This window comes from Podarcis erhardii, assembly GCF_964252035.2.
Source record: "Podarcis erhardii genome assembly, chromosome: 1".
Taxonomy (NCBI): Eukaryota; Metazoa; Chordata; class Lepidosauria; order Squamata; family Lacertidae; genus Podarcis; species Podarcis erhardii.
Genome location: NC_138497.1, coordinates 28,152,460 through 28,165,221, shown reverse-complemented (window position 1 = coordinate 28,165,221; position 12,762 = coordinate 28,152,460). Strand labels below are relative to the sequence as shown.

The 12,762-nt window shown below is 43.0% G+C and overlaps 1 protein-coding gene across 6 annotated transcripts in view; it reads right to left on the bottom strand.

Annotated features, from left to right (window-relative positions):
• The window catches only part of CEP128 (centrosomal protein 128), a 305,103-nt gene that overhangs the window by 153,584 nt on the left and 138,757 nt on the right, over window positions 1–12,762 (bottom strand). For all 6 annotated transcript variants that reach the window (XM_081859123.1, XM_081859125.1, XM_081859126.1 and 3 more), the window contains exons 8-9: window positions 9,160–9,276; window positions 1,529–1,615 (exon numbers count right to left, since the gene is read on the bottom strand). In XM_081859123.1, the coding sequence (XP_081715249.1) occupies window positions 1,529–1,615; window positions 9,160–9,276 (204 nt within the window). The remainder of the gene's footprint in view (window positions 1–1,528; window positions 1,616–9,159; window positions 9,277–12,762) is intronic.

Genomic DNA, 12,762 nt, shown 5'->3' with positions numbered 1-12,762 from the left:
AGAAGGGAAAAAAGTAAAAACCCAAAGGCACATTAAAAAAAAGAAACACCCAGAATTTCAAGCCAGAATGAAGAATGGGTATTGCAGATGTCTGTGATTAACTCAAAACTGAACGCAAGTTCTTGAAAGAACAACAAATACCCTCTTAGTTATAGTTATATTAGCCCTTGAAAGGGTTTGGAAAGTGAAGCTGCTGCGAAATGCAGCAGCCAGAATAATTTCTGGTACTTGGCTTTCCTGACCACACCACTCGGTTTGAGTCCAGGCCTAACTCAAAATCCTGGTTATTACATATAAAGCTCCAAACATCCTAGGACCAGGATATTTCAAGGACCTTCTCCTCCTGTGTTAGCTTGCATGACAGTAGCAGTTGGCAGCATAACAGGTGCAGTGTGGTCCTGCTTCCCAATGCTGAGTGGGGTTGCCTTCTACCGAGAGGGAAAAGGGGTGGGGAGCTTGGTGCAGTGCAGGCGTGATGCAACAAATCTGGTTCCTCTTTATTTATCTAAGGTATTTCTATAATGCTTAATATTTTGAATTCCTAAGCAGTATGAATAAAATGTGTTTTACGCACACACACGAACACAGAATAAGAAAGGCCATCGTACAAACAGAAAACTACCTTATAAGGCCTGCTAAAATAGAGACGTCTTAGTCAAGTGCCTGAAATTAAGCAGGGAGGGGACCTGATTATTCTCAGCCAAAAGGGAGGGCCACAGGATTGGGTCCCCAATGTTGAATGCAAGGCCTCTGGAAGTTATGAGCCAGTTACCCCGCCAAGTTCCACACAAGTTCGGAATTGGGAAGCCAGATGAACAATGCCACCCAGCGTGCACCACTGCGCCACCAGCTACTGCTGCCTAATAATAATTCAGAAGAAAGGTATGTTTGGCAAGGACCCAATAGAGGATCTTTTGAGTGGTGGCTCCCCAGTTGTGAAAATCCCTCTGAAGGGAGGTTAGTTCAGCAGGTGATGAAGACATTTTTATTTCACCAAGCTTTTGCCGCATTTTAATTCTTGCTTTTTTATTGCATTTGTTTTATTGGTTTCTTCTCCTACCCCCTAGTTTTAATAGCAGTGAGTGTTTTAACTGTTGTTAAGGGCCAAATTTATCTGTGTGGGCCTCAACAAGTATGACGGCTTCCTGTTTTTACAGGCTTAAGTATTCTTGATGTAGGTCACCTTGGAAGGAGCAGTACAATCTGGGCATGTGCTGCTGAAAAGAAGCTGGACATCTTTGGATCTTGAAGTATGGGTTCCCCCAACAAAATTTAAAAATTTGGCTTTGTAATTCAGAATTTATATGATGTGATTTAATTTGATGTGATTGGCCAGTTAATAAAAATTATTTAAAAAAAAAAAAGAAAAGAAGCTGGACATCTTTACTATGAAAGGCACAGAGTTTGATGCTGATACCTGCTATTATATGTTAAAGCAAACATACTTCATATTTTTAAAGCATGGGTGCAAAAGTCACTGCATCAATTGCAACATGAAGATACTACATTAAAAAACCACACAACTTACTTTGTTTTTTTCACCCTCCATTTTCAGTACTTTATTCTTCAAGACAGTTTCCACTTCATTAGCTTTAGCATCTTGTTGTTTTAAAGCCTTGAAGGAAGAAAATGGGAATTTGTTTCTTTTTTGCAAAACCATCAAAGCCTTAATTTATAAAATATGCTGACATTTGTATTATTTACACATGCACAAACACAGCAGAACACACTGGTGTGTGAGATTATATCGTGCAAAGCTATAAATAGATGTATCAAATGCATAGTGTCCACAACTAAGCTTGTTACCTTGCAATCCATTAGCTTCCATACCCCAATAAGCAAGCTGAGCCTCAGCCTGCCTCAACTCTCCCTTCAAGACACAGAATGTTTAACCCTTTCCCAAGCTGGATGTATGTTCAAAATCATAAACTCCCACACCTATTTTAACTCTCAAAAGATACATAAGATCCCCTATCTTTTACCTCTTGGGGAGAAAAACAGTGGGGTGTGTGGAGAAAGAAATTTTCAGTATACAGATAGCTAGGATGGAAAGGGTTAAACAGCCCTCTTCTGCCACTCAGTCGGAAGTCACCCATCAGGTGGCACGGTGGTCTAAACCAATAAGCCTCTTTGGCTTGCCGATCAGAAGGTCGGCCGCGTGCGGTTTAAATCCTTCCAGTGGGTTGAGCTCCCATTGCTCTGTTCCAGTTCCTGCCAACCAAGCAGTTCGAAAGCACACCAGTGCAAGTAGATAAATAGGTACTGCTGTGGCGGGAAGGTAAACAGCATCTCCGTGCGCTCTAGCACTTGTCATGGTGTCCCGTTGTGCCAGCAACGGTTTAGTCATGCTGGCCACATGACCCAAAAATCTCTCTGCTCCCTTGGCCTGAAGCGAGATGAGTGCCGCACCCCATAGGCGTCTTTGACTGGACTTAACTGTCCAGGGGTCCTTTACCTTTACCACTACCTTATCTGACAAAAGCATTGCACTTCCACTTGATATGTCTACCCAGCATTGCTGGAAGTGATAAGTAATGGGGCCATCAGGCAGGAGGCAGGCTGTATAATTGCAGACAAATCTAGGACGTCCCCTTGTCAGCATGGCTATGTGTACAACAGGGTAGGGCAATCTCATTGGCTCCAACCCAAGAAGCCCAACTTAAGCCTATCGGAAGGACATTTCAGAATATTAAACCAATAACTGAGCTCCTTGCATGATTCTTAAGCAGCACAGGTGAACACCAAAATGTAGTAAAATAAAGGGTTCAAAGTAACCCAGGTTTAACTAGATTTAAACAGTTTAAAACAGGAAAGTAGCAGTTATGGGGAAGTTTAGGCCCTCCAAGTAATTTACCTCACAGAGGAATGTATGCAGCTTGAAGACGCCTTGCATACTGGCTCCACAATGTCAGCTATACTAGCACAGAAAAACTAGAAGCAATAAGTAACCGCAGAAGATTTCGCTAACACAGAATAGGAATTAGCATCTTATCATTAAGACATCTTAACTCAGTCTCGGAAATCAATATGCCAACCTCAGCTTATCAAAGCAGCACTGAAGGATATTTAGGCCATTAAGCAGCAATAACGTGAAATAAAAAAGCAATCTCTCACCCCACTGGTATTTCAAATAAGCCATTCCATTTTATTTTCCAGGTACAGTAAAAATAAATAGTCCATAACTGTATTGGTTTTACGAAAAGCAGGTATATGACTAAACAGCACATACACACACACGAAAGGAAATTTTCAGAACCAAGGAAAATGCAGTCTCTCACATACCACGCCTGCAGGTAAATCAAACCTATTTTGCCTAGACCTGCTCTGCCAATAGCATACTCGCATCAGTCACTTGTGACCTAACAGAAATAAAGAACTGACTTCAGACTATGGTTGAAGATCCTAGCTCGTTCCCAACTTAATAATCAAAGGTTTTGAGTTTGGATCACTGATTGGATTTCCTGGGTTAACTGCAGTGTGCGGAGAAGGGAGGAAAACAATGGAAACCGCCTTATATCGAGTCAGACCCCTGGTCCATCTAGCTCTCTCCAAGGTTTCACACGGGAAACCATTCCCAATCCTGCCTGGAGATATTGGGGATTGAACCAAAGACTTTTTGCCTGCAAAGCAGATTCTCCACCACTGAACTATGAGAACTGGCAGTAGCATATGTCGGAGTCTGCAGGCACAAAGCTGGCACAGGTCCCAGAGATCTAACCCAAGATCTGTACGTCCAAACCAGGCCACTGCCTTTGTTGTTGTTTAGCCATTTAGTCGTGTCCAGCTCTTCGTGACCCCATGGACCAAAGCACGCCAGGCACCCCTGTCTTCCACCGCCTCCCGCAGTTTGGTCAGACTCATGCTGGTAGCTTCGAGAACACTGTCCAACCATCTCGTCCTCTGTTGTCCCCTTCTCCTTGTGCCCTCCATCTTTTCCAACATCAGGGTCTTTTCCAGGGAGTCTTCTCTTCTCATGAGGTGGCCAAAGTATTGGAGCCTCAGCTTCACAATCTGTCCTTCCAGTGAGCACTCAGGGCTGATTTTCTTAAGAATGGATAGGTTTGATCTTCTTGCAGTCCATGGGACTCTCAAGAGTCTCCTCCAGCACCATAATTCAAAATCATCAATTGTTCAGCGATCAGCCTTCTTTATGATCCAGCTCTCACTTCCATACATCACTACTGGGAAAACCATAGCTTTAACTATACGGACCTTTGTTGGCAAGGTGATGTCTCTGCTTTTTAAGATGCTGCCTAGGTTTATCATTGCTTTTCTCTCAAGAAACAGGCGTCTTTTAATTTCGTGGCTGCTGTCACCATCTGCAGTTATCATGGAGCCCCAGAAAGTAAAATCTCTCACTGCCTCCATTTCTTCCCCTTCTATTTGCCAGGAGGTGATGGGACCAGTGGCCATGATCTTCGTTTTTTTGATGTTGAGCTTCAAACCATATTTTGCGCTCTCCTCTTTCACCCTCATTAAAAGGTTCTTTAATTCCTCCTCACTTTCTGCCATCAATGTTGTGTCATCTGCATATCTGAGGTTGTTGATATTTCTTCCGGCAATCTTAATTCCGGCTAGGGGCCACTGCCTAGCCTTGCCTATTCAGAAGTTCCCAAAGCTGAATAACCAAGGGAGCATGCTGCCAGCCTCCTACTGGACCAAGGGGGTGTTCCAAAGACCCACACATCTGGTTCTGCATGATCAGAAGGAGGGGCTTTGGATTTGTGTTTCTCAAAACAGCAGACACCCGCCATACACAACAAGCTGCTTTTGAAACCAAGGAGACTTTCAAAAGCAGTCTGTGATAGAAAACCCTACCAGGCGTGCTCAAGCTTGTGGGAATGCCTAAAGTGGCGCTTTGGATCCCAGCCCATATTTACCAAGGAGGGGAATCAGCCCATTGTTCAGGCTTCTATTTAATTTCTTAAAAGTGATCATCTGGATAGAGGAAAACAGTCCTTTATGATTACCCTAAGTATTGTAAAGAGCATAACACTTAAAGCTTATTTATAAAAAAAAAACACACACACCCAATGTTAATGACAGACACTTTCCCCCAAAGAGCCAACTATCTAAGTAAACTACGATAATGCTGTGGAGTGACAAATCGAGTTCAGATAAGAGCTACAGCAATTACAAAGTCAGTGTCATACGGTGTCAAGAGCAATTGTGTTTGCTGCTATATTTCTCTAATTAAAAGTTATGGAAGAATAAATAAGAAGGTGCGTACTACAGGCACAGTAATTGTTAAATAGGGTTATCCTCAAGACATGCATGTAATAAGAAGCTTTTCTTCTCCTAAGCCTGGGAAATTGCAGACCCATCAGCCAAACATGAATCACAAGTAAATTGATGGATGGTGCTATTAAAACCAGGGATGCCAAATATACAGAAGAAGGTGAAAAAGACTCCTTCCCAAGGAAGAATAAGCACCATTTCTGCAGCAGGAAGACTCACCTCACCAACCTTCTTCGGGAGTGTCAAACAGGCAGATAAGTGGAATTTAGTTGTTATTCAACACGTGGACTCTCAAAAGCACTTCTGACAGCATCAAAGGCCCATGAGAAGGAAGATCCTTTTACAGAGGACCAAGCAGCAGCATTCTGCCAAGCCATAGCAGAAGGAAAAGTGGGGCTGCAGGACCATTCCATCAGCTTGCCTGGAGGACCAGCCCCATTTAGCTCCTTCCTCCATCAACTGCCACCTGGCAGAGGGAGAGGGGGAAAGCAGGACCACTCCATCAGCCCTGCTGAGATCAGCTCTGCTTGACTCTTCCTTCCCTCCATTCCAGCTGATCAGTATAAGAACTGACAATCTAAGGAAGCAACCCTTAGATTGTGAACTTGTGGGCAGGGACTGTCTTGTTTCCATTGATCTTATGTAAGTTCCTGCGGGGGGGGGAGGGTACTTCCATGGCCCAGGAGACACTGAGAGGGAACAGATGCTATGCAGAACAGCACCAGAAGCATCCTCTTCTCCTCCACCACTGGAGGAGGTCAAGGCTCCTGCTGCATTAAGAAGGGTTGTGCTACGTCCACGGCTAGGCAGGGCCAGAAATGATGGCCATGGGCACTGAACATATCCATCATCCATTTGTCTAGCACTACATTATCACACTTTAATCCATCTCTGGATTATATTTGTGCAGTGAATCCCTTTGTAGGTGGGATCTTTTTAATGCATTTCACCTTCCTCTTGGTTTTAACTATGTGGGGCTTATTGTCTATTTGTTTGGTTGGAAGTCGCTTTGGGTTACCCTAGGCAAGATAAAGTGACTGACAAATTAATGAATAAATAAATACAATGTCTGAAGCACAGCCCATTTTGGCCCTTAGGACCAGCTGTAGGGGACTGAGGACTTCTCTCCAATGAGACTAGAAGAGCAATGCAAGAAGATCTGAAGAATGGACAGCGGGACAAGCTGGTTGTAGTCCTGAACTGGGGAATGCCTCTTAGATTAGGGGTGGTGAACAGGGGTTCCTCCAGCTGTTGCCAAACTGCAATTTGCATTGTTGCTGACCATTGGGACATGCTGGCTGGTGCTGAAGTCCATCAAAATTTGGAGGGCGACAGATTCACCACTACTGTCTTAGGGGATGCAGACAGTGTTGTGGGAAGGTGATCTTCAGCTCACTCTTTATTTTCACCATAGCTACTGTTGGCCAATCAGGGAACTAGTTGGGGATAAAATGCTGGACTAGTTAGACCCTTTGCCTGAGCACAGAATACACAGTCCATTATGTTCATTTCCTCAAGAAATGACCCCAACATCCAGGAGCTCAGTTGCTCCCCCCTCCACACACCTCCCCTAATGCCTCTCTTTAGGCATTAGTTCAAGAAAAACATAAAAATGTCAAAAGTCCAAATCACAAAATTGGGGGGTGGGAAGAGAAATTGGAAAGCATTTTAGAGTGCCCTTACAACAATTAACACTCCAGAATGCAACACACATAAAGAAATCACATGTCTAACTGGAGACCGGACCGTAGGGGGTATAAATAAAATGCGCACCTCTATGCCATCACTACTAAAAAGAGAAAAGAAATTCAGCACATTTCAACGAGGTTTGAAACGGTGAAATGGGATTTGCTCAGCCCCCTTGCTTTTCACGGATGGCAAAACACTGGCTCCTAGTGGCCACAAAGATTCTGCAGGCTTTTTTTTTTCTCAAAATGCATTGGCATCGTAAAGATTTGAAAGTGACTGAAAAGATAAATAAACTCTGAGAAGCAAATTTAATCCCATATGGCAGGAAATCAATTCTTACCCTAAATACATAGTTGCGTTGACAAGCTGTTAGTTAGTTAGTTAGTTAGTTAGTTAGTTAGTTAGTTAGCTAGTTAGCTAGCTAGCTAGCTAGCTAGCTAGCTAGCTATGTCACAAGAGACAATGGAGTGCGCCTCTGAGGGTGAAGTCAAACCGCTGTGTTAGCATAACCGAAGTTACCTCCCTGGGGTGCAAGCCAGGCAAACCACTCTTTATTATACAGTGGCATCCCTTGGCTTTGAGTGTTGGTCAAATTTATTTTATTCGACCAAAGCCTCATGGTAAGCACAGTTCAGGGAAATTCGTAAGAACATAACACAAGCCCTGGTTCATCAGCTCTGCAACCTTCCAACAGAGGCAAATGGCAGCCAGGAGTAGGAAGCTGGGCCAGGGAGCTACAGTGGTTGGCAGTGGACCCCTGCTATTGTTCTTTTTTAAAAAATACATACAGAGGTTTGGAAACAACAGCATAGGCAACTCCCAATTTACATGGAGGTTATCACGTTCATCAGTGAAATTGCATATAATTGAAACATGATTGGCAAAGCCTGAAAACACCAGAATCGCTCCCTCCAAACCTCCTTGCTCAAACTCAATAACTCTCCACATGCCTCAGAAGTCGGTGCAAGGGGTCCTGGGATAGCATTTACAAAGGCTCATGGGATAGCCAGACATGGTTTTCACATTTTCTTTTTTGCCCTCTCTGGCTTTTTAGGGCCACATCTGCCATTTTTAAAGTCACTTTGGGGTTCGGTGCAATGCGCACTTGCGCGGTTGCAAATCAATTGGCTATTGCCAGTACCAAATGATGCACATAGCTCCTGAAAAAGTGACAAACATCTGGAAAAAATAAATAAATTGCTAGCCCATTTGAGAATTTACTGTGCAGAACTTAAACACCTTCATTTCCTCTCCACTCTAATGGATCACAACCTTTTACCACCATTCCGTGAAATTTAAAAACAGAGAGAGAATTCAAAACTCTTTGACCCAAGAAGAGCACATGAATCTTTACCCAAATTAAAATGTATGCTACTTTCTCTCTTTTTCTTCTTTAATGTGACCTCCGAAAGGAGAGTCACTCTTTCAGAACAGAAAGTGTCAATCTAAATTAATCCTCACCGGCTTATACTGCACTGTATAATCTGCAATTGCCTTTTTTTAAAAAAGCACATAGGTCACCACATGTATTAAGGCAACCAAATATGAAATTAAACTTTTCATAGACTCTGTGAGACACCAGAGTAAAGTCAGTCAGAGATGACTATCCAAATAATCGCCCAAGCACTTAAATTAAATCTAAAATTACAAAGTACGCATTTTATCTCCCCAAGGTTTTCAAGTGTTAGGGTGGAGTAATTTCTCTACCACTCTTGCAGGCATTTCACACACTCTTTTCTAAGAGAGGGCCAAAAGGGCCTTAATTTGCCTTTTCAAAAAGCGAACAATAGCTCAGTTTGTCTCCACAGCACAAACTCTTGTACTCTGCCAGATGCATTTTGCTTCAAGCAAAGCTGATTATACAGCACGAGGAAACCGGCTATTCATTACATCATATTTAGGCTTCAAGAGAGCAGTATTCACAAGGTGGTTGTTAACAGCGTTTTTAACAGTTTAAATCTTAGGTGTAACTGAAGATGTTTAAAAAGAAACACAAAAAAGCCCCAAAGACTGCTCAGAACAAAAAAAAAACGCTTTAAATACTCGCTGCCTCAGGGAAGAGAACCCCTTTCATGTATGGCTGTCTGACAGTTCGCTTGATGCACAACAAACTGCATCTGCAAAAATGGCAGTCATTCCTTGAAATAATTAGCTCAGACTAGACAGGGAGCAAGAACCAGATAGATATGCAGTTCTGTACATATTTAAAAAAAACTCGACTGCTTTGCGTACCTCCTGCAGATGCAGAGACATGTGTCCCAGCTGATCCTGACGTCTTTCAACAAGTTGCCTTTCCGAGCGGATTTCTCGTTCTATCTCCTGAAGCCTCCTCTCCACCTGTTCCGACACCTTCAATGAAAAAGGCAGGTTGGGGAGAAAGGAAATTCTTCCGTTAGCATGGTATTGAAAGTTTTTTTTTTTTTTAAAAAAGAAAAAGACAGCTCGTTTTTCTAGCAAAGTAAATGCAAAGGCCTAAATACAATTGTGAAGTCCTCCACTGGTTAGCAATGAAATGCCTATCTGCCTTGTGGTAAAGAAGAGGAAAAATGAGAGCGGGGAGCTCCACTCAGGTCGTCTGTGCCCTCCAACACCACCTCCCTTCACAGGGCCAAGAGAAACACCTGCCCCACGGGAAGGAGAAAGAAAGGAAAGCAAGTAAGCAAAGACAACTACAGGATCAGCTCCAGTTGGACTGTCCCCACTTCCCCAAGCCTTGCACTCCATGCCATTTATTTGTCTTAGTCTTTTAAAAATGTAAACTGCCTCAGGTATGTTGGCAGAAAGATGCTACCGTATATACCCAAATATAAGCCGACCCGAATATAAGCTGAGGCACCTAATTTTACCACAAAAAACTGGGAAAACTTATTGACTCGAGTATAAGCCGTTTCACCACACCACAAACCTGGTGGTGGCAGCATTGGCGGAGGAAGAACAAGCAGCCCGAAATGGCTGCTTTCAGGCTGCTCGTTCCTCCTCCTCCGCCACCGACAGCGGCAAAGGTGGAGGAGGAAGGAGTAGCCCAAAAGAACCCTCACTTGAGTATAAGCCAAGGGGGGCTTTTTCAGCACCAAAAATGTGCTGGAAAAGTCAGCTTATACTCGAGTATATACGATATATAAATGCAGCAAACAAATTTGGGCTGCCTTGGGGAGTTTGGAGACTGAGTCTCATTGTACAGTTTGATTCACATGGGACCCCGACCGAAGGCAGCATTTTCTTCGGAGTCTGTGGCGTAGTGGGTCCGTGCGTCTGGCTGTTAACCAGAAGGTTTGTGGTTCAAGCCCACCCAGGGATGGTTATGGGCAGGATTCATGCATTGCAAGGGGTTGGGCTTAGATGACCCCTCAGGTTCCCTTCCAATTCTACATTTCTATGATTCTATAAGACTTTCTCTCCCTTGCCTAATTTCAGGGCCTTGCCCAGGGCGTTTGGGTGGAGCTGAGACAGAGAGTGCTGCTTAATTCACTTGGGGGCGTAACCTGAGCCACGAAGAACTTAAAAAGCATTGCAATCAATCTGCATCTGCTAAAACCCAAAATCTCTTTGGTAACAGATTGGGTTCTTTTGACCAGTTGACCACTGCCACACATGAGGCATGTTACCATGTAGTGCTTTGCATGCGAGTACAAGGTTAATAATAATTAATTTTATTTATACCCTGCCCTCCCCGGCCAGAGATGGGCTCAGGGCAGCTAACACCAGTAAAATTACAGTAAAAACATAATGGGGGTGGGGGAACTAATTTAAAATACAGGTTTAAATGCAATTTAAAATGCAGCCTCATTTTAAAAGTAGCCCATAGATCAAAACCATAAGGGGAGGGAAACATAAGGGTCAGACTGAGTCCAAACCAAAGGCCAGGCGGAACAGCTCTGTCTTGCAGGGCCTGCAGAAAGAGGTCAAGTCCTGCAGGGCCCTAATCTCTTGTGACAGAGTGTTCCACCAAGTCGGGGCCAGTACTGAAAAGGCTGTGGCCCTAGTTGAGACCAATCTAACCACCTTGCGACTTGGGACCTCCAAAATATTTGAACACAAAAGGCAGGAAAAGAAAGCTTCAGAGCAACAGGCCATTACCATGTCTGCGTGTGGCATGTCTGCACCCACACGGTACATGTGCAGCATTTGGGTGAAGAGAATCTCAACTTTCTTCTTCTTAAAAGGAAAAAAAAAGCAGAAGGAACATTTGATCACAGCCTTGAGCATACAGCTTGGAGAAGCCTCAGAAGCCAGAGTTGGAATGAGCTGGAAATCTGGTCAACAGTGAGGCTCCACTGCCCTGCATAGCTATTTCTCACAACTCAAAAAAGCAAATATGACAAATAAAATATGCAGAACTTGTATTAGTCTTAGAATCCAGCAACATACTTCTTACAAATTTTTATCCTGTGAAGCTTAATGTGTCCCCAGGTGGTCTCCCATTCAGATCCTGACCTGCTTATTTACAACAAGGTTGCAGCGCCATGTGCCTTCAAACAAAATGTGTGTGAGTGTGTGTGTGTTGACAAATCCTTGGTCAAGTATGATCACACTGCCACCCTAATTGAGCAAAGAGAGATTCATAGGCAGAAGCAGGTTTCACAAGCCTGCAGGTATTCCAGGTGCAAATGTGCATCTGGATGACAAGACTCACATTTGGACCACATTAGAATGGCAGGATGAGTCTTTTGATATGGATGGAAATGTGCAACCCCATCTAGGGTCACTGGTTGTACACATGTGGAACTGGATCAGAGACAACTTACCATAATGTGAAAATTAGATTTTTGTGAAACCACACTGAAATTCCATATAGCACTGCCAGGATTTTTGTTGTTGTAACTTTGCTAAATGACAAATCAAGAACTGAACTAGAATAGCCTCTGGCCTTAAAATAATAAAAAATATGACTGAATGAATCAGTAACTGCAGTAATATGATCAGAAGAATTATTTGCTGTAATTATTTCTTTGCTTTACAGGGAAAGAAAACAGGAAAATAATACTTCCCTAGATTGCTGTTTTCATTCTTTCCTTTCCTCATCTATTTGCAGACACTGCCCTCTAGCAGTGAGCAGGGAGTTGAACATTCTATGCAAACATGGGACTTATTATAGCTTTATGGTAGTTATTGCTTTTTATTGCAGTTTCCATGCTGCAGAACTGTATTCATGGCGTCATAGTACATTTTGCAGCAACATTTATCCATATGATTTGCAAACAATAAATGTTAAGTCATATTTGGAGTTGGCACTACAATCATAACCAACGTCCACAATTATGAAGGTTAGATGTAGTATAGGTTGTGTTTTTCCTTCCAAAATGTCTGTACTTACTGAAACTATACTATAGTTTCCACCGTCTTTAAACTGCTTCTTTACCATTTATACTTGGTTGGAATTGTCGCAACAAAAAGGTCAGCCCTAAATTCATAATTTAACCAAACACACCAATGTCATCTCCTTGGCTTGAGTCTCAAAGTGCTCTTTCGCTCGCCAAAAACATCACCTACTCATGGAAGAACAGTTTACAACCTGGAAGAAGGGGGATGTGCAAGGAATGACCCCCAAATTCAGCAAAGTCCTTGCCAATGCTCAGACTCTTATGCAAGACTTTGCACAAGCACTTTTTCAAAGAGCAACTAGAGTTTATATGTTGCACACCCTGTATCTTCCTTGTTCACCTTGCTAATCACGTTATAATGCAATTCCTAGTTTAAACACATGCAAATGGGAGACTTTTTTTTTTACAGTGCAGCATCACAGAGCTGACAAAACAGCAGTAATGCTTTTCCCCCTTCTGCTCATGGTTCTTCGGAACCGAACCCATGTTTTTAAAAACACCTAAGATTGTTATA